General features: G+C 39.6%; 1 protein-coding gene across 1 annotated transcript in view; it reads left to right on the top strand.

Annotated features, from left to right (window-relative positions):
* The window catches only part of Ccm3 (programmed cell death protein 10 Ccm3), a 78,657-nt gene that overhangs the window by 6,812 nt on the left and 49,444 nt on the right, over nt 1–22,401 (top strand). Inside the window, exon 2 of the mRNA XM_090375147.1 lies at nt 20,609–20,662. Within this exon, the coding sequence (XP_090231273.1) occupies nt 20,609–20,662 (54 nt within the window). The remainder of the gene's footprint in view (nt 1–20,608; nt 20,663–22,401) is intronic.

Below are 22,401 nucleotides of genomic sequence, written 5' to 3'. Positions count from 1 at the left end.
ATAATGACCTGCTGGTCATAATGTTTTGGCTCATCTGTATAATATACAGCAAATTGCCATCATTTGAGCAGGGCCACTAACTCCAATAAATAAAAAATATAGGTTGCCCGTTATTGTCTGGTACATCCAGGTAGATTATAGGTTTCGTATTTTCAGACATTGTCACTTACAGACCAGTCTGAAACAGCCCTATATGCTATGAAACATCCAATAAATTTCATGGTCAAGATAATACAGTCTAACAGGAAGTGCTCTCTAGTCGCCACACCAAGCACAAACAAAATGTCTTGTAATAAGATTTATAATGTTGCAACACCTCTTGCCACTCTCCTCAAATGATACCATTCGAAATAACATTTTGCATTACTGACCATGTTATTGGGCTTTAGCATAACTGTCTAACTACTGAACTAATGCTACGCAACTTACTACAGATGGTCGACATACTGATGAATGACCTCTTTGGTTAGTACCAGGATGTTTTCCACAGATGACATGCATGAGACTCAAATTATCCTCTTTTTGGTTTGTCAGATATGTTCCATGAGTTAGAGCTAAAGTAGACAGGTATGAATAGCTATGTAACAAACTGTGTAAACCTGATAAACGAATACTGAAAATTAATGACTTTGTCATTACTTTATCAGTGTAATGTTCATCTTTTACATCCAGATTACAGTCTAGGACCAACTAGCCATAATACAATGCCAAATATTGATAATTACTCGTGTACGCAGAACAACTCCCATCCCTACACTGCTAGTACTGGCTGGTAGGCTCCCATTTCGGAGCCACAGCTACTACATTTGCAGACTCGGAATCAGACCTATCCAAGTAATAGATATTATTAGATCTGGCAAATGACATAAAATAGTAAAATGAGAATATAAGAATATTCTGTATTTCTGTATGATATAGAAATATCTGTGATAGCTGATGACAGAGACCAGGAATACAAGAGGTAGCAGTACTAGGAAATTCATGTCACAGGTCATATTCATTAATTCTAAGACTTACTGTAGTTCATTCCAGGCACTTATTAGCATTAATTAAGGCATATGATGCAAGAAAGCAAGCTTATACAGCATCAACCAAACAAAAAAAAAAAAAACCACCTTCCCATTTCACCCATCCTGTTACACCAAATGTTTGTCTAGTTCAGCCTTAAATTTATCAACTTCCACAACAACAGATGGAAGTCTGGTCCAGCAATCAATTGCCCACTGGCTAAAGGCAAACTTCCACACATCTATTCTACAACTGTCTCTCCTCGGTTTGAATTTATGCTCCCTCAGGTTTGTAATCTGAGCAAGCGGAAGAATCCTATCAGCATTGAGCCTTATGTCTCAATTGGATCACCTTGCAGGTGCCTAGTCTCCAGATGCTGCAACTTGCAGAACTTAAGCCTTTCTTGGTAAGAGCACCCTTTTGTTCTTCTCACCAATCTTGTTGCCCTTCTTTGTACTAGCAACTCCACATCCTTCCTAAAATGAAGCCTCCAGACCTGTATGCAGTACTCAAGGTGTGGCCTGACCAATGCCTTATACGAGGGGATAATCACTTCCTTGTCTCTGCTAGCAAAATTCTTATATATCATTGACAATACTCCATGACCTTCTCTGACAGCCCATCTGCACTGCTGAGAGAACTTCATATCTGACTGCACAATGACCCCCCCCCAGGTCTTTTTCATTCTCCACTTCCCCAAGTGTAGTACCACACAGTTGGTAATACGTTTCTTTTGGGTTACTGCTACCCATATGCAGTACTTTGCATTGGTCAATGATAAACTTCAGTTACCACTTCTCAGCCCATCTGCCTAACTTTTCTAGATCCTGTTGCAGTAGCATACTGTCTTTACTGTCATTAACAACCCTGCCAACTTTTATATCGTCTGCAGACTTTGACATTAAGCCAGATATACCTTCATTGATATCATTGATAAATACACAAAACAACAATGGGCCCGGCATGGAACCCTGGAGGATTCCATTCATAACATTAGTCCATGAAGAGCAGTGTCCATTTATAACCACTCTCTGTCATCTCCCACTCAACCATCCCTTTACCAATTGTAGCAATTTGCCCTTAATGCCATACTGCTCCAATTTGTACAGCAGTCTTCAATGTACAACGGTATTTCTTCTCCACTTTTCTGTCCGTTATTACAAAATTATTTAACTCCCTGTTAGAGTTTAGTAAACTTCTGTCCTCTTCTTTACAGAATTTCTCGTGTGAATGTAGATGCAAAATACTCGTTCAGTTTGTCAGCTATCTGAGCAGGATCATCAACAGTTGAACTATCAATATCAAGTGGTCCAATCTGACTCATCCCCTTCCTTCTAGAGTTTTTACATAAGTAAAGAAGTCTTTCTTGTTTTTCTTTGCATCCTTTGCCAAGGATTTCTCGCAATCAGCCTTTGCTTGCCTAATCTCCTTTGTGACTTGATTACAGGCTAGCTTATATCTACCATAGGCTTCTGTGCTGGCTGATAATTTATATGCATCTCATGCATTTTTCTTCTCTGCCGCATGCCTCTTTAGTTCATCTGACATCCATTTAGGTCTAAATCTTGAACAGTATTTCCAAGTTGGTATGAAAAGCTTGGTAGCTTCCAAGACTCATTTTTTGAAGGCTTTCCGTTTAGAATTTGCTGTTTTTAACATCAGCTGAACCCACTATATTGCATTTAAAAACTGTTTGAGATCACAGTAGTCACCTTTACAAAAGGAGAAACCCTTCCCTTTACTCTTGATGGGTGTTACATCTTTAAGTAAATCCCACATCAATACTAGGTGATCACTGTTACCTAGCGGTACCTTTATCTGAAAATTTAAATGCATGAATAATCACTGCTGATAATCAGATCAAGAGTATTACTCCCTCTGGTTGCCCCTAGAACATGTTGCTGTAGAAAACAATCCTCCAATAAATCCTCAAATGTCTTCCCAGTGTGTGAGTGACCAACCCACAAGTTCCAGTCAATATCTGGAAAGTTAAAATCCCCCATTACAAGACATTTTGATTTACTGGCCAATTCTATTTCTTTGTTCATTGTGCAGAGAAAAATTGTTCATGTCACACCAAACTGACTCAACATTGCACTGTCCAACAATGTCATCTGGATGCACTTCCTTAGATTTTTTTCTTAACTAACAGCATAACCCTTCCTAACTTGCCTATCCTTTCTTTACACATTGTACTCCCCAAATTCCAATTCTGCACTGCTTATTTGTGTGTAACACCATGTCTCTGATATCTCAACAATATCTGCCTTTGATGTCTTCACCGGCATTTCAAATTCATCAGATTTCTTTACTATACTTCTGGCATTGTTGTACATGCAAGTATACATGCACCTGTTCTTACTCTTAGTTACACTAACACAGCCCATGTATTTACTTGTTCCATGATGATTCCCAGCAGTTCTTGAAATCCCCAGATGGGGATTTCAAGAACTGCTGGGAGCTGTTCTTGAAATCTCTAAGCTGCTGCTCATTCCAATAGAAGCAGTGCAAGAATCACTTTAGAACCTGCCTGCAGCTACTGTTAATCTTTTAGTCTGTGAATCTCTCAAGCTAGCAGTTTTCCAACCCACCTAACACTGCCTCGCAAATATTCTTGCACCCTTCCTATTTAAGTGTATCCCATCCCTGTAAAAGCAGTCTCTCCTGTTAGCAAGCACAGACTACACTGAAAAAAATTCTATCCTATGAGCCCTGCACAATCCCTCCAGAGTCGAATTGATTGACAAGGCTCTCATCATATACTCCCTCCTATCGTGTCTGGGCAGAATTGCAGACACTTTCATCCCGAGGTTGAAGTTCCTGATCGTTGAAAAGAGGCTGGTCTTCACAGCCAAACTCATCTCAGGCCAAATATCATCTCCAAATATTTGGAATGCTTGCTCTTGGAGGATTCCACAGCCAAGCCTAAGGTCGGTACCAGCACTTGTGGCTCACCACAACAGGCTTGTACTCACAGAAAGATTTCTGCCCAAGCAGATGCTCGCTGCCCTCAACCGTGTGGACGCCGACATCGACACCATAATAAGTAAAAAGGACAGACACAAGTTTATCAAAGCTCTTGAAACCTGAATCACTGCCAACTTGTATTTGTTTTTCTTTATTTGTGTTCAGCTCCTTGTTTTTATGATGTATTTGTATTTCTTTTTGCATTTGTAATCTGTATTTTGTAGCCTTTTGTATGTGTTCGCTATATTTTGTAGCCATTTGAATTTGTACTTATGTTATCTATATGTGAACCCCTGGCGCTCGTCGCCGTGATGGGATATTGTGCTGTAAATCTACTTCACAATAAAGATTTATTTATTTATTTATTTATTTATTTATTTATTTAAGTTGCCACTTTTCTTTTTTTTTTTTTTTTTTTTTTCAATGTTGACCTGTACTTGTTAAATAAATCTGCAGATCTCTTATTCTTAAGGTCATTAGTGCTAACGTGTACAACAATATCACCCTTTGTGCCCTTAAAAGATGATATCTGATCTACAATTTCATAAGCAATTAAATTGATACAGTGTTTTATTAAAATAATAATTTAATACTGCAAAATAAATGTACATAACATAGATATTATTAAAACAATTAAAAATATATTTAAAATAAAATAAAATAAGAGCGATTAAAAGCATTATAAACGTTGAAATATATGTTAAAATACTTTAAAATAAAATACGTTAAAAGACTTAAAATACTGGATTCCAAAGCTTTCGGAGGCATCAGCCTCCTTTCTCCACAGTACATTTTTAATTGTAACCTTAAATAGCAGGTTCACGGCTCACGTGGTTCCACAGGCGCATGGGCGGTATTCCTCTCATGCGTACTAGAACCAGAAATGGCTCGGGAGCGTGCTAGGCGGAATTGGTCATCTCGTCCGAGTACTACAGCCTCAAGGAGGGGATGCATACGAACTTCTCTGTTAATGGTATTGTTCTCAGATGAACAAATTTGTAAGCTCTCAAACCATTTGCGGTCCCAAAATCTATGAGAAAGGTCAACGGTGACAGCCTTGTCTGGAGAGATTGATGATGCTTCTCCCAAAAATGTTCTGCCACAGCAGACTTCCCATAATCCGCGGTCTTTATAGCATTCATATGTTCCCCCAGATGGTCCTTGAACCGGTGCCTTGTTTCACCAACATAACACTCCCCACAATCCGGGCACTTAATCTCATAGACTACCCCACTACTACAATCTTTTGTTATGGGGTCCTTAACCTGGGACACCGCTGTGTGCAGCCTCCGTCCTGGAAGCTGCACACAGTGTGTCTGGCAATCCCATAATATTTGTGCTAAGCGCTCTGTAAGACCCGGAATGTAGGCCGTGGCAACTGGTGTGAAAGGCTCTCTATGACACTCCACACCTCTAATGTATCTGTTCATGACCTTCTGGGGGTAGCAGCATTTCTTGAGGTCTGCTGTGACTCGTCTAATTTCTTCTTCTCTGTCCCCGGGGGTGCTGCAGTTGGGACCCAACCCTATCCAGTAATGCTTTAGTGACACTATTCTTATGTTGGTTAGCTTGTGCCGAACTATGAGTGTATTGGCCTCGGCACATAGGCTTCCTATAGACTCTGGTTTTTAACCTAAGGCCTTCTCTATAGACCAATACATCAAGGAATGGGAGAGTACCATCCACTGCCACCTCCGAGGTAAACTGAATGAATGTGGAGAAGCTAATTTAATTGCTTGTGAATATGAATTCTTCCAACCTCATAGGCCTATTTGAAGATCTGCTCAACATCATCCAGCTGACTGGCAGTCACGCAATGCATATCAAATTGGCTTCAACACAACAGAAAACTGCCTATGTGATTATATTGAGAACTGGGTACACATTGGCTACACCTGTTCCCCCTATGAAGTATATAGGAGACAAATGGCTGCCAACTTTAACAGACTTTGTGTCAGAAATGAGATGATTTTTATCCAAAATGAACAAATTAGGAATTTGTTCATTTTGGATAAACTGAATTTTAGGAATTCCTAAAATGCAAACATTTTAGGAATTCACCAACAAGGTATTTTAAGAAAAGGAAAAAATGCTATTTTTAGGTACATGAGGTGTGGCAATCAAGTTCCTACACTGGTGCTGTTGTGGTCATGTTTGATGAGTTTGAAAATAAGGGGAAGTGTACGTTGTAGTTCAAACTTCTTCCAACAGATAGCAGTACAGAGATTGTCCAGTAGGCTGATAGGTTGCAAGTAACAACCAGTTTTATTAGCGGTGTTAATATTAAGTGTCAATATTTTGTATTGGAGCAACGAAAAATATCAAATTTTGCTTTAAACTGTGGAAAATCTGCACCAGAAAAGTATGAAATGTTGTCATACTAGTGTGTTTGAATGGTATAAGTGCTTCAAAGATGGACATGTGCAGTGACCCAAGAAGTAGGCATCCATCAACCTCTTAAAATGAGGACAGAGTTGCAAAAGTTCAGGAAATTGTGGCAAGAGATTGTTTGACTCTCAGAATGATGGCTGTTGGGTTGAATGTGAATAAGTAGACAGTTTGCCGAATTCTGCATTAAGATTTAGGGGGAAGGTCTGTACAAAATTTGTGCTGTGCAGCCTCATGGATGAGAAGAAGTAACAATAAGGAATTATTATAGACTTCATTCAGACTTTTCAAGACAATCCTAATATCTTCTACTGTATTATCTCTGGAGGTGAGTGTTGGGTGTTTCAGTACCATCCAGAGATGAAGTGTCAGAGCATGCAGTGGACTTCAGAGTCATCACCAAGGTCTAAAAAGTTTAATTTACAGAAGTCTAGAATCAAGAAAATGCTGATCATATTTTTCAACAAAGACTGTGATTCACTTGTACCTGAAGGGGAGAGAGTCAGTGCTGCATTCTGCATGTGGGTGCTTCAAAGACTACTGAAGCACATTTTCCGTGCGAAGCTGCAATTTAGAGAGAAAAGCAGCTGGTTCTTGTTTCATGACAGTGCCCTTGCCCATTCCACACTTGCAAAGATATTTTTGACGAATCATGCCATTTTACAATTCAACCATCTGTGCTCCTCTCTTGAACACCACTGGACTTCTTTCCAAGGTGAAAACTGCCCTCAAAGGAAAGAGATTTCAGGATGTTAAGGGCATAAAGAAAAGTGTAACTGCCAAAACTGAACATCATCTCTTTGGACATTTTCGCTGACTCTTTTCAGAAACTTTTAGAATGGTTTAATAAGTGCATTCAATCAGTTGATGATTACTTTGAATAAAAATAAAATCAATTTTGATCTCCTTCACTTTGTGCTCTTTTTATTTTTATTTTTTATTGCATCAGTCTGGGAACTTTATTGCACACCTTAAACATAGACAACAGGAGTACAAACTTAATCATATAAATTCCCACCTACTTAGTTCTGCACCGATATTCACCTGTCCCATTTACTGAAAGTACAGTGCCACTCGGACTAAATAGGGTGCAGCTTCATCCACTGTATGGCCTCTTATCAACTGCAGTGAATTTGGGTCTCCAATATAGCACAGTCATTCTTCCTACCTGGTTGTGTTCATAAAATTATTATACCTACACCAGTACTAATGGTCGCCGTAGCCTAGTGGTCAGGCGCGCGGGTGCACAAGTGCACGTGCCTTGAGTGACCGGGGTTCAAGGCGCCTCCGTAGCCAGGTGGGAAGGAGCAGCAGTGCGTAGCACACGCTTCTTGATTAGACCGGGGTTCGAGCCCGTCACCACCAAATACGGATTATGCGGAAAGGTCAGGAAATGACCACCGCATATCCCGGAGCAATATGGTCTAAGCTGCTAATGCTCCTAAAAACCCAACAACAACAACAACCGGGGTTCAAGCCTGTGACTGCTGAATATGGTGCTGTTTCTTGTATTCTGTCATCTTGTGAACTCCCCTGACTGTTTGGTCGTTCCGGAGTATAAACAGAAAATTTAATTTTAATAATAGTTAATGCCCAGGCGCTAACTATTAGACACAAGTACATCTCTGGTGCCCAATTGCATCACCCACAAATGCCAAGCATTCCCACCCAGCTCATACCAACAATACAGCCAGATTTTTCCCCGTCTCTTCTTCTCTATATCCTTTCCTTCCTAACTCTTATAACTTGATTTCTGATATCACTTCGTCAGTTGACCCTATTCACAACATAAACCTAAATGCTCATCCTTGTAGGCAAGACCAATCTGCGATATTTGGTGCTCGTGATAAAAAAAAAAAAAAAAATTGGTGCCCCAGTTCTCCAACAGAAATTTTGTATATTTCTCATTTGTGTGTAAGGAAGAACATTCTAATTTTTACTATAAATGCATATACTTAAATTATTTGTTAAATTACTTTAAAATGAAAATCATAAATATTACAACATGTGTATTACTAATGTTCAGAAAAACACAGTACAATAAAATTAACAAAATATAAAATTTTACAAAAATTGCACTATTTTAGTTTCTTGCAGAAGTAGACATTTTATATACGTCAGTTTCATCTAATACTTCATGTTCGATAGACAATAGTGACAAATCAGATAATCTTAACATTTGAAGATCATGAGTAATTATATACAGGCTTAGCTGTACTGGGAGCCAGCAGCTATCACAGATGTCTAGCATGCTTGTCCCTTGTACTGGCCCTGCTTGTTGGTACAATTTGATTCTGCAACACACTTATCACGCACCTCTGCCTGCTCCCTTCCGCTCTTATTAGTTAATACCCTCCCTGCTACAGATATATCAAAGGGGTTGCCATCGACACACACCAAAATCCCCCTCTTGTGTGCGACTACTCACTCTGTCAGCCCCCTCCTCCCAGCATCCCCACTGCCATTTGTGTGCTAGGAGAGGGGGTTCTTCTTTGGCTGCGAGCTTGAGCTACTTAGTTACATAGGCTTGCCTACTTACTACACATGGCAAAATACTACAATATAAAAAATAGCTCTATGGACACGCTTTCCCCACAGTGGGTAGAGGTGTCTGTAGAGTTTTTTTTAATACCTTTTCAGACAATTCTTCTGCCACAACCTCTCAGCAGTACATGCTCATTTCCTGCTCTAGCTGCCCCTGCATGACATTGGACTACACCCCCACATCACGGGCATGACAACAGGTAGACCATTATCCATCATTCCCTCCTTTTAGACTGTTATTTTTGCTTGTGGTGCAGACCTGATGTTTGGCTCTTATGAATTAATTGATTAGCCTGTCCGCTTACATGCTCTTGGAAAGCCTCGACATGGCCCTGCAGAGATCTACTCTTAGAGTGAACTTACAACAAAGGCTATAAAGAAATGTAAAATACCAAGTGCTTTTGCTGACTGCTCTTAGAGATATGTTGGAGGCATTTTGTATCCAGGCACAATCCAATTCTTGTCTAATAAACAGAAATTGAAAATTTTTATCAAACAAATCTGACTATCCTTATTCCTCTGCAGAATTAATAAATGCATTCCTGCCCCATGAACAGCAAGGGCTCCCAGTACCAGACAGTGGAAAAACTCCAGGCTATAGGACTGACATCATTTATACTGAATAGGTAAATTTTGAGGCCACTGCATCGTACAGCAATCAGGCAGGCAGCAAATGTCTTGCGTGACTGGAAATACCTTGTGGAGGGGACATTTCTTTGTAGATATGCAGATGAAATATCATGATTGGAAATGAGTGTAAAGTGAATCAGTGTGAAAAAAAATCATTTTTGTATGGTACGTATGTGAATGTGTTCTTAAAATCATAATTTATTGTTATTATATGACAGAATGACCAAGTACATAAATGTACAAAAAATGTGCAGTTAAAATTCTTAATTTAAGATTTATTACAGAATACATACATGTATTACCATATAAAAAATTGACTCTAGAAGATGGTTATGAGCTGATTGTTTTTTGTGGCCTGATGTTATTAATAAAGCTGTTGAACTTGTCACTATTTTTTTTCATATCATCATTTGTAATTGACATTATTAACAGGAATTTTGCTGCTCCAATTCCATCAGTTCTTCGTTAGTCCAGTCTCTGTCTCCCTCTCTCACATGTGATTGAAGGAACTGTTATATATTGTTACCATCGACTTTGTCCATTTCTAGTTGACTGGCAAGATGTACAGTTTCATTAGCTATCAGATTTTGTACATTTTTCTTCTAAATTGTTGGATTCATTATAAGCCTCCAGCCATTTATTCTTCCATGACATTTTCATGTGATGGGTGAAAACTTCATCTTAAGCCAAGCTGATGTTCCTGGTTGCCCTCATGACATTGTAACATTCCAAGAGATCCAAACTCCCTAAATGACTGTTGATTTTGATTATCAGTTGCTTCAGTCATTTCCTTGAAAGTGCAATCTCATGTAGCAGCTTAAATTTGCTATTGTTTATATGTTGGGCCAATGTACTCCTCTGTTACCCCAACAGAAATTGCCAATGAGATAAACTTTAACAAGACTGAGTTTCCCCTTTTTTCACCACTTTAAATGTTCACCCAAGAAATTCTTACTCAAGACCATTTTTGCTTCAATTTCTTAACATGTGTGTCCGATATGTATATAGATGTATCATACATCACTAAAGTTAAAGGATCAATGACAAGAGTCTCTTGTAGAAAAAATAAACTTGCCATATATTTTCCAACCTTTTAAATTTGTTTCTTCAAATATTACAATTCTTTTAAGACTGTATTGGCAAACTTTATGCAGTTTTCTTGATGTTTAAAATGAATTAACACATCTCTTTCAATAAGAGAAGACTTTTTTTATTGTAATTTCTTTAATGATATCCTTTAACAAGTTTAGCATGTATTTTACATGCAACAAAATCCGTTCAATATACCTTTTTAATGAACATTGCATATTTGATCATGAATTGTAGTAATTTTATTTAACATAGAAGCATCTTCAAATGAATTCTTTTCTTAACTCCTTGAATAAACTTAACAAATATAATGGTAAGTTATTAACTGTATAAACAGTCTTATAATGGGGGACTTTAATTTCCCAGATATTGACTGGAATTTGTGGGTTGGTCACTCGCACACTAGCAAGGCTTTTGTGGATTTATTGGATGATTGTTTTCTACATCAGCATGTTCGTGAGGCAACAAGAGGGAGCAATACTCTTGATCTGATTATCAGTAGTGATTCCTCATGCATTAAGAACCTGCAGATAAATGAACCACTAGGTGGCAGTGATCACAGTGTGTTGGAGTGGGATTTACTCAAGGAGGTAACTACCATCAGAGGTAAAGGGAAGGGTTTTTGTTTTCGTAAAGGCGACTATGATGGTCTGAGACAGTATTTAAATTCTATACAGTGGGACCAACTGATGATGTTACCAACAGCAAACTCAAAATGGGAAGCATTCAAGGAACTAATCTTGGAGGCTACCAGGCTTTACATACCAACTAAGAAATATTGTTCAAGGTTTAGGCCTAAATGGTTGTCAGATGAACTAATGAGACATATGGCAGAGAAGAAAAATGCATGGGATACATACAAATTAATGGGTGACATGGAAGCCTATGATAGATATAAGTTGGTCTGTAACCAAGTCACAAAGGAGATTAGGCAGGCAAAGGCAGACTATGAAAAATCCTTGGCAAAGGATGCAAAGAAAAACAGAAAAGAGTTCTTTACATACTTGAACTCGAAAAGGAAAGGGATGAATCAGATTGGTCCACTGGATATTGATGGTTCAACAGTTGAGGATCCTGCTCAGGTGGCTAACAATCTAAACGAGTATTTTGCATCTACATTCACGCATGAGGAGTTATTCAGGAAGGAGAATGATGTAGGTAAAGTAAACATTGCAGTGAGCTGGATGATTTTGTAATAACTGAGAGGAAAGTGGAGGAGAGATTGTTGGGGATAAACATAAAAAAGGCACCTGGGGTGGATGGGATCTATCCAGTTATATTAAAGGAGGCAGCAAAGGAAGTAAGCAAACCCTTAGCCATAATTATGAGAGCTTCCTTGGACTCAGGGGAGGTACCTATGGACTGGAGATGTGCAAATGTGACCCCAATTCACAAAGGAGGTTCAAAGGCTGACACAAGTAATTATAGACCTGTTAGTTTAACTTCTGTTCCAGGTAAATTAATGGAGGCACTGGTTAAAGAAGCACTGCAGGATCATCTAGACAAGAATTCAGTTATAGCTCAGACGCAGCATGGTTTTGTTAAGGGCAGGTCTTGCCTGACCAATTTGATTGGATACTATGATGTAGTCACAAAAGAACTGGATGCAGGGAATAACTTTGATATTATATATTTGGATCTTAGAAAGGCTTTTGATACTGTTGCACATGGAAGACTGCTGCACAAATTGGAGCAGTGTGGCATTGGAGGCAAATTGCTGCTATGGATAAGGGGATGGTTGAGTGGCAGAAGACAGAGAGTGGTAATCAATGGACACTGCTCAACGTGGACTAATGTTATTAGTGGAGTTCCTCAAGGTTCAGTGTTGGGTCCGTTGTTGTTTTCGGTGTTTATGAATGATATTAATGATGGGATATTAGCATTAGCATTAGCATTAGTAGAGGCATATGATGCAAGAAAGCAAGCTTATTCAGCATCAGCCAAAAAAAAAGAAAAAAAAAAAAAAAAACACAACCACTACTCCCATTTCACCCCTCAATTCGTTCGAAATACCTGTCCAGCTGAGCCTTAAATTTGTTTAGGCTATCAACTTCAACAACAAGCGATGGAAGTCTATTCCACAAACCAACTGCCCGCTGGCTAAAGGCGAATTTCCGCACATCTATCCGACATCCGTCCTTCCTCAATTTGAATTTATGCCCTCTCAGGTGATTATTCTGAGCAAGAGGAAGAATTCCATCGGCATTGAGCATGCTCAAGCCATTCAAAGCCTTGTACACCTCTATCAGATCACCTCGGCGATGCCTAGTCTCCAGGCTCTGTAATTTGCAAAACTTAAGCCTTTCTTCGTAAGAGCAACCCTTTGTTCCATTCACTAATCTTGTTGCCCTTCTCTGTACTCGTTCCAGCAGCTCTACATCCTTCTTGAAATGAGGCCTCCAGACCTGTATACAGTACTCAAGGTGTGGCCTGACCAATGCCTTATACAGGGGAATAATCACATCCTGTCCCTGCTAGAAAAATTCCTGTATATCATTGACAAGACACCATGAGCTACTCTTGCAGCTCGTCTGCACTGCTCAGAGAACTTCATATCTGCCTGCACAATTACCCCCAGGTCCTTTTCATTCTCCACCACTGTCAGTGTAGTACCGCAGAGTTGATACGTTGATCTGGGGTTACTGTTTCCCATATGTAGTACTTTACATTTGTCAATGTTAAACTTCATTTGCCACCTCTCAGCCCATCTGCTCAACCTTTCCAGATCCTGTTGCAGCAGCATAGTATCAGTAGTGTCCTTAACAACCCTGCCAACCTTTGTATCGTCTGCAAACTTGGACATTAAGCCTGATACACCATCATCAATATCATTTATAAATACAGAAAACAACAATGGACCCAACACTGAACCCTGAGTAACTCCACTAATAACATTAGTCCACGTTGAGCAGTGTCCATTGATTACCACTCTCTGTCTTCTGCCACTCAACCATCCCTTTATCCATAGCAGCAATTTGCCTCGAATGCCACACTTCTCCAATTTGTGCAGCAGTCTTCCATGCGCAACAGTATCAAAAGCCTTTCTAAGATCCAAATATATAATATCAAAGTTATTCCCTGCATCCAGTTCTTTTGTGACTACATCATAGTATCCAATCAAATTGGTCAGACAAGACCTGCCCTTAACAAACCCATGCTGTGTCTGAGCTATAACTGAATTCTTGTCCAGATGATCCTGCAGTGCTTCTTTAACCAGTGCCTCCATTAATTTTCCTGGAACCGAAGTTAAACTAACAGGTCTATAATTACTTGTGTCAGCCTTTGATCCTCCTTTGTGAATTGGGGTTACATTTGCACATCTCCAGTCCATGGGTACCTCCCCTGAGTCCAAAGAAGCTCTCATAATTATGGCTAGGGGTTTGCTTACTTCCTTTGCTGCCTCCTTTAATATAACTGGATAGATCCCATCCACCCCGGGTGCCTTTTTTATGTTTATCCTCAACAATTTCTCCTCCACTTTCCTCTCAGTTATTAGAAAATCATCTAGCTCACTGCCAATGTTTACTTCACCTACGACATTCCCCTTCCTGAATAACTCCTCATGTGTGAATGTAGATGCAAAATACTCGTTTAGATTGTTAGCCACCTGAGCTGGATCCTCAACTGTTGAACCATCAACATCCAGTGGACCAATCTGATTCATCCCTTTCCTTCTTGAGTTTAAATAGGTAAAGAACTCTTTTCTGTTTTTCTTTGCATCCTTTGCCAAGGATTTCTCATAATCTGCCTTTGCCTGCCTAATCTCCTTTGTGACTTGGTTACAGACCAACTTATATCTATCATAGGCTTCCACGTCACCCATTAATTTGTATGTATCCCATGCATTTTTCTTCTCTGCCATATGTCTCATTAGTTCATCTGACAACCATTTAGGCCTGAACCTTGAACAATATTTCTTGGTTGGTATGTAAAGCCTGGTAGCTTCCAAGATTAGTTCCTTGAATGCTTCCCATTTTGAATTTGCTGTTGGTAACATCATCAGTTGGTCCCACTGTATAGAATTTAAATACTGTCTCAGACCAGCATAGTCTCCTTTACGAAAGCAAAAACCCTTCCCTTTACCTCTGATGGTAGTTACCTCCTTGAGTAAATCCCACTTCAGCACACTGTGATCACTGCCACCCAGTGGTTCATTTATCTGCAGATTCCTAATGCATGAAGAATCACTACTGATAATCAGATCAAGAGTATTACTCCCTCTAGTTGCCTCCCGAACATGCTGGTGTAGAAAACAATCATCCAATAAATCCACAAAAGCCTTGCTAGTGTGTGAGTGACCAACCCACAAATTCCAGTCAATATCTGGGAAATTAAAATCCCCCATTATAAGACTCTCTGATTTACTGGCCCACTCTATTTCCCTGTACAGTATCTTATTATACTCATCAGAGTCATTAGGCCTATAGCACACTCCTACTCTCAATTTTGATTTACCTATGCTTATGTCACACCAAACTGACTCAACACTGCACTGTCCAGCGATGTCAACTGGCTTCACTTCCTTGGATTTTATGTTTTTTAACTAATAGCATAACCCCTCCTCCCTTCCTATCCTGTCTATCCTTTCTGTAGACGTTGTACTCCCCAAATTCCAGTTCTGCATTCCTTATATCTGTGTGACACCACGTCTCTGATATCCCAACAATATCTGCCTTTGATGTTTTGAGTAATACCTCAAGTTCATCAAATTTATTTACTAAACTCCTAGCATTGGTGTACACGCAAGTATACATGCACCTGTTTCTATTCTTAGCTACCCTAACACAACCCATGTGTTTACTTGTACCGCAATGACTTCCAGCAGTCTCTGAAATATCCTGCATCTTGTTTTTCAGGCTTCTGCTCATTCCAATAGAAGCAGTGCAAGAATCTCTTTCACCTCTGCCCGTGGCTACTGTTAATCCATTAGTCTTTGTCTCCCCCCAAGCTAGCAGTTTTCCGACCCACCTAACACTGCCTCGATAGCATCAGCAAATATTCTTGCACCCTTTCTATTTAAGTGTATCCCATCCCTGTAGAAGCAATCTCTCCTGTTAACAAGTACAGTCCAGGCTGAAAAAAATTCTACCCCTTCAGCCTTGCACAATCTTTCCAGGGCCGAATTGATCGACAAGGCTCTCATCATATACTCCCTCCTATCGTGTCTGGGCAGAATTGCAGACACTTTCAAATTCAACCCTACTTCACGGCTTTTTTCATATCAAGTTTAATGTCCAAGTTTGCAGATGATACAAAGGTTGGCAGGGTCGTTAAGGACAATACTGACGCTATGCTGCTGCAACAGGATCTGGACAGGTTGAACAGATGGGCTGAGAGGTGGCAAATGAGGTTTAACATCGACAAATGTAAAGTGCTGCATATGGGAAACAGTAACCCCAGAGCAACGTATCAACTCTGCGGTACTACACTGACAGTGGTGGAGAATGAAAAGGACCTGGGGGTAATTGTGCAGGCAAATATGAAGTTCTGTGAGCAGTGCAGACGAGCTGCAAGAGTAGCTCATGGTGTCTTGTCAATGATATACAGGAATTTTTCTAGCAGGGATAAGGAGGTGATTATTCCCTTGTATAAGGCAATGGTAAGGCCACACCTTGAGTACTGTATACAGGTCTGGAGGCCTCATTTCAAGAAGGATGTAGAGCTGCTGGAACGGGTACAGAGAAGGGCAACAAGATTAGTAAATGGAACAAAGGGTTGCTCTTACGAAGAAAGGCTTAAGTTTTGCAAATTACAGAGTCTGGAGACTAGGCACCGGCGAGGTGATCTGATAGAGGTGTATAAGGCTTTGAATGGTTTGAGCATGCTCAATGCCAATGGGATTCTTCATCTTTCTCAGAATAATCACCTCAGAGGGCATAAATTCAAATTGAGGAAGGGCGGATGTCGGATAGATGTGCGGAAATTTGCCTTTGGCCAGCGGGTGGTTGGTTGGTGGAACCGACTTCCATCACTGGTTGTTGAAGTTGATAGCCTAAACAAATTTAAAGCTCAACTGGACAGGTATTTCGAACGAACGGAGGGGTAAAATGGGAGTGTGTTTTTTTTTTTTTTTTGTTTTTTTTGGCTGATGCTGAATAAGCTTGCTTTCTTGCATCATATGCCTCTGCTAATGCTAAACATGATACACTTAAGTTGGCCATTAAAGTACTTTGCACTCAAATTAAAATTCCTATTTTTTTTATTATATATTTTTTAATCTTTCAACTATACTCATGCTCTAATGGTGGTGCCTCATGTGAAAGCATCTCTTGCCCATGCTTGTCATACATGACTAATTGTTCAGTGAGTAAGCCTTTCAAGGTAAGCCACATGCTTCTACAATGATTAAAAGTTTACCTAACTTTAACTTAGCTTATCAATAGACAAAACTAATGTCTCTTGCTATGAATGAATATTACAAACTTTTCAGTTACATATTATTTTGATATACATCACATAATGATAAATGATTAACATAGTATGCTTTTGCAACTAAGTTTCATGTAGATGGATTTTCCTTTTACATTATGACATGCTGGTCCATTGCATGATTAAGGGATTTCCAGTTTAGGCAGAAAGAATACCACCACTTCTACAGGCAGTGGTGGTATTCTTCAGTGTGCATGTTAACTGAGTGGTGACCAGGGGCATTACCACTCAGTAGTAGTACTTGTGACTTTGTTAGTCACAGTAATCACTATTAGCCTCACAATAATCACTACCAGTCTCACAATAACACTTTACTTCTGTGTAAAATTCTTTTATGAACCATTCTTGAAAAATGTCCATTTTTGTCCATCCTTTTGTATTTGACCTCCAAACAAACAAATGCTCTTTAGAATTATCCTCCCATCCCTCATTGCAAAGTAACAAAAAAGGGTTGCTCTTAAGAAGAAAGGCTAGATATTAAGTTCTGCAAATTGCAGTGCCTGGAGAGTAGGCACCTGCGAGGTGATCTGATTGAGGTGTAGAAGGTCTTGAATGACTTGAGCAAGCTGAATGCTGATGGGATTCTTCCTCTTGCTCAGATTAAGAACCCAAGGGGGTATAGATTCAAATTGAGGAAAGACAGTTGTAGAATAGATGTACGGAAATTTGCCTTTAACCAGCAGGTAGTTGATTGGTGGAACAGACTTTCATCTTTTGTTGTGGAAGTTGATAGCCTAAATAAACTTAAGGCTGAGCTGGACAGGCATTTGAAACGAATAGAGGGGTGAAATGGGAGGTTTTTGTTTCATCTGATCTGCATAAGCGTGCTTTCTTGCATCGTATGCCTCTGCTAATGCTAATGCGGGCACCTCCATAGCCAGGTGAGAAGGAGCCGCAGTGCGTAGCACACGCTTCTTGATTAGACCGGGGTTCGAGCCCGTCACCACCAAATACGGAAGATGCGGAAAGGTTAGGGAATGACCACCGCATATCCCGGAGCAATATGGCCTTAGTTGCTAATGCTCCTAAAAACCAAATAGCAAGCTAATGCTAATGCATGTTGAGTCTGTGAGCAGTAGGTAAGCAAGGGCTTTAGTTTTAAATACCTCATATTGTTACTTCTCAGCAGAAGTGTGAGGTGGTGTGGTAGGTGGATGTCTTGGGAGATTTAAAACTAAGACTCTTTAGGCTATCTTTGGTGCCAGTGGGTTTGAAGATTGCACCTATACCCAGAAAATGTAATTCAAAGTGTAGGTATGATTATAACTTTAAAAGTTGTTCACTTTTTGATGCCACCTTTTTGTTTTCAATCTGTTATGAACACAACAGTGCAAAAATAAATTTTTCATATTAAAACATTTTTAATTTTATGTTTTAAGGTAACCCACCTACATCCTCTGCAGCATTTTAGACATGCGTTTTATATGCGGTTTTTTTTTTTCTTGTATCATCTTACTTATTTGGGCAAGTGAAGGGTCAATTTAAAAACCTGCATGTTTCAATAGTTGTGTGCCCAGACTCCTCCATGATGTGAAGCCAGAGAATGTAACAATTGGAGGTGCTGTCATAAAATATGAAGCTGGTGCACTTTAATAATTAGATGCAAGAGATGCTTCTCTTTTTCAGTTCTTGTTTTTCTGAACATGTATATAATTATCGAGAATAGGCTTAACTTGAACCTGAATTTTTCCTGTTTGCACGTTAACTGAGATTTCTGGAATGTTTGTTAAAATTCCCAACAATTTTGTTGGGAATTTTAACTGTGTGGGTTGGATAGAGGAGCACAAAATTGGCGAAATCATGCAGCATCTCAAACACCCTGCATGACTGGCTCTGGATTAAACTAATAAATATCAGTTTCAAATCTACGGTTATTTTTTAAAATAAATTCTTAGTAAAAGAAAAAATTACATTGCTGAAACAGGCTTGTGTGATACTAATTAAAGCAAATGGTGTTTTATCAGTAGGAACATTTTCCAAAAAAGATTCAGCATTAGTCAGAGTACATTTTGGCTTTCTATATGTTTAAGTTTGTTGTACAAGATTTTGGATTTTATTATAATTTAAAATATCCATACCTTTTTTTTTCCCTTGAATGTAATAATTGATACTAACTTGTCATGCTAATTAATACCTGTAACCTCAAATATATATATATATCAACATAAGCAGTTTATGGTTAATATACAACACCCATGAGCCAAAACATTACAATCACCTACCTAATAGTGTAGACCACCTTTTGCTGTAATAATCACTTGCACCTGGATTTGCATTGACTCCACAAGATTGCAGAAAGACCAGCTGCACAGAAGGATGTCCTGGAGTGTGGAACTGGTGTGGACTATTGAATGCTGAATTCCGTTGCATCCCACAAATGTTTGATGGGATTGATGTTGAGGGTATTTGGTAGCCAGGGAAGCATAGAAAATTTTTGGATATGATCCTCGAACTGCTCTTGCAGTTAGAGGATTATATCAGGCTTTGTAACACACTGAGCATTGTCTTATTGAAAGAGTCCAGTACCATCTGTATACTTGGCACCCTGTATACAGATGGCATTGTATATATGGTCACCATGTAGGGCAAAACTTGGTCTGAAACAATGCAGAGATAGGATCTGGCAGTGATGTTGTGTTTAATGGGGATGAAGGGACCCAGTGATGTCCATGAAAACATTCCCCAGATCATGATACCACCACTATCTGTTTTCGTCCAACTTTGCAGCCAGTTGCAGCTGTTCACCTGCTTGCCATTGAATACACTAGCGTCCATCAGCATGTTGGAGTTGGAACCTTGATTCATCACACTAGGCAACTCTTTTCCAGTTGTGCAATGTTCAGAAAAGCTGTTACTGTGCCCGCTGTAGCCACAAGTGTTGATGACAGTCAGTCAACACAGGCACATGAACAGTTTGCCTACTCCATAGGTCTATCCACAAGAGAATCTGCTGGATGGTATGCCCAGAAACATTTCATTGTGCACTCTGGTGTGTTGTTAATTGAGGGATCACGAGGCATTTGTTGTCCTGGACAGTCTGTGCCAACCACCATTTGCCTCAACTGTAAATCAGTGGTGGTTTCCCTGTCACTTCACTATGGTAGCCTTCAAACAGCCAACAGTGCCTGCAGTTGCTGAGATGCTGACCTCGTCTTCTTAGCAGTGCACATCATTCCCCATTCAAACTGTCAGGTTGTTCCCTCTGTCCACTGCATGAGATTTGTATCGATGTACTGACAGGCACTACCTGTTCTGTTGCTATATATGTTACACCGGTCAGTTATGTCACTCCTAGGTGCCATGGGATGTTTACTTGTGCAGAGATTGGTGGGTCCACTGTTTTGGCTTACAAGTGTACACTTTTGAAGTATTATGGTCAGTATAGGATGAAAATGCTATTGCTGCTTGTTCTTAGGGTGGTTGGTAAGTGACAAATGCATAACTTGTTTTGCTTAATAGTACTAAGTAAAAATCTATTGGGAGGAATAGTGTACTGATCATTCACAAAATTATATTAAGTATTTTCATTAACATATTGTTATTCTAATTTCAGCTTGAAAGGAGGGACTATGCTGCAGCACAGACACTAAAATCAGCTGTTACAAAAGTAAGTAATGAAATAGATTATTATATTTGATTGGCATGTTGTGGTGATTATCTTTGGTTCAAATACCAAAAAAGCAGTTCATCTATGTAAAGTTTTAAAGTTATTCTTTTTAGTACTGTTGTTGATTTTTGTAGTTTTGTAGATTTTTCTCCTCCGCTTCTTCACTGTTTAGAAGTTTATAAAGCAACTTCCAATAGAGCTTTTTTTTTCCCTTGAAATTTTGTTACCAGATCAAACATGACCCAGAAAGGCTCTGAATAGTGAAACTTTTTTTTTATCCAGTGCTCACGTGGTGGTTTCTATTTGACAGAAGTTTTTGCAGTTTATAATGTGTCTGCCAATGGATGAATTTCTTTGAAATTTTTTTTAGTAGATGCAGTACGTGGCACGCTGAAGAAAGAATGTATAATTTTTTTTTTTTTATTTTTTTTGTCAAAAAAATAATTTGTTGTGAGAGCACATACTTTTGTGTCTTTGCATGCAAAGAAGCAGTTAAGCTTAGTAGAATTATTTCCTAGTTGAGCCTGCATTTTTCCTGTTTGCTTGATAACTAAGAGAGAGTGCTAGAATTTTCAGTATACAGGGTGATTCACTATCAGTGCGACAAACTTGCAGGAGGTGTAGGGGGCACAAAGACAAATCGGATTCACATAGAATTGCAGGGTCCGAAATGCCTTTGTCATGCGATAGAGGACGTTGAATGGGAGGTCGCGTGAACAGCGATCCCGCTGGAAGTCAGCATTTGTGAACCGTTTCTGTTGAAGAAACCAAGTAGCAAAAGTCCTCCGGAGTGGATAATCCGCAGGCTCCAATGATTGGAGATGGTATGAACCCATTTGGTTTGTTGACAGTATCCCCCATACAGTGAATTGGGAAATACCCAATCGTTGGCCTATTGCTCGAGTACTCGTACTCGGATTGCCTACTGCAAGACGTAGGACATTCTCCTCATTGTCTGGTGTCCTCGTCGTTCGCTCTCGATTCATGGTACCTCTCGTGAAACAACCAGTCTCACATAACCTTCTGTGCACACGTGCGAAAATCGTATGATGAGGAGCATGCCTGTGCAGGAAACGTTCCTGGTACAAGTGCAGAGCGGCGTGCCCGTTACAGTCCACAGCTCCATACACGAGGTGCATGTCATCGGCCAGTTCAATGTTTGAATACTCGTCCATCCTACTGCCTCAGGAACCGGTTCGCAAATGCTGACTTCCAGCGGGATCGCTGTTCACGCAACCTCCCGTTCAACGTCCTCTACCGCATGATGAAGGCATTTCGGACCTCAAATATATGTGCAATGCTATGTGATTCTGATTCATCTTTGTGCCCCCTACACCTCCTGCAAGTTTGTCGCACTGGTAGTGAATCACCCTGTATAGCTTGCTTTCTTGCATGATGTGCCTTTACTAATGCTAATATAGTAACCGAAGAAAAGCTTTCTTACTTACTTAGTCACTCCTCTTGTATCAGTTGTCTGTCAAGATCATACACACACGAGAGCTGCACTTTCCTGTCACGAGAAAAAAAGCAACCTTAAGAATTTAATTTTTATTAACATTATGGTGATTAATGTGTTAAACACAAGTTGCCTAGAAAAGCACTACTTAAAACAAATAATGTCGAAAGGCTATTCTGTTATTTGTTTAACAAAAGAGAAGTTTTCAAGACTTATTGATCAGATAGTGCAGGATATCCAACCTGCAGGATATACATACATTCATATGCCTACATGGGTGGCT

The sequence above is a fragment of the Mastigoproctus giganteus genome, chromosome 6 (genome assembly GCF_048544385.1).
Source record: "Mastigoproctus giganteus isolate SK-2022 chromosome 6, ASM4854438v1, whole genome shotgun sequence".
NCBI classification, from domain to species: Eukaryota; Metazoa; Arthropoda; class Arachnida; order Uropygi; family Thelyphonidae; genus Mastigoproctus; species Mastigoproctus giganteus.
The sequence above is the reverse complement of the archived record's forward strand: the minus strand, read 5'-3'. Positions and strand labels throughout refer to the sequence as shown.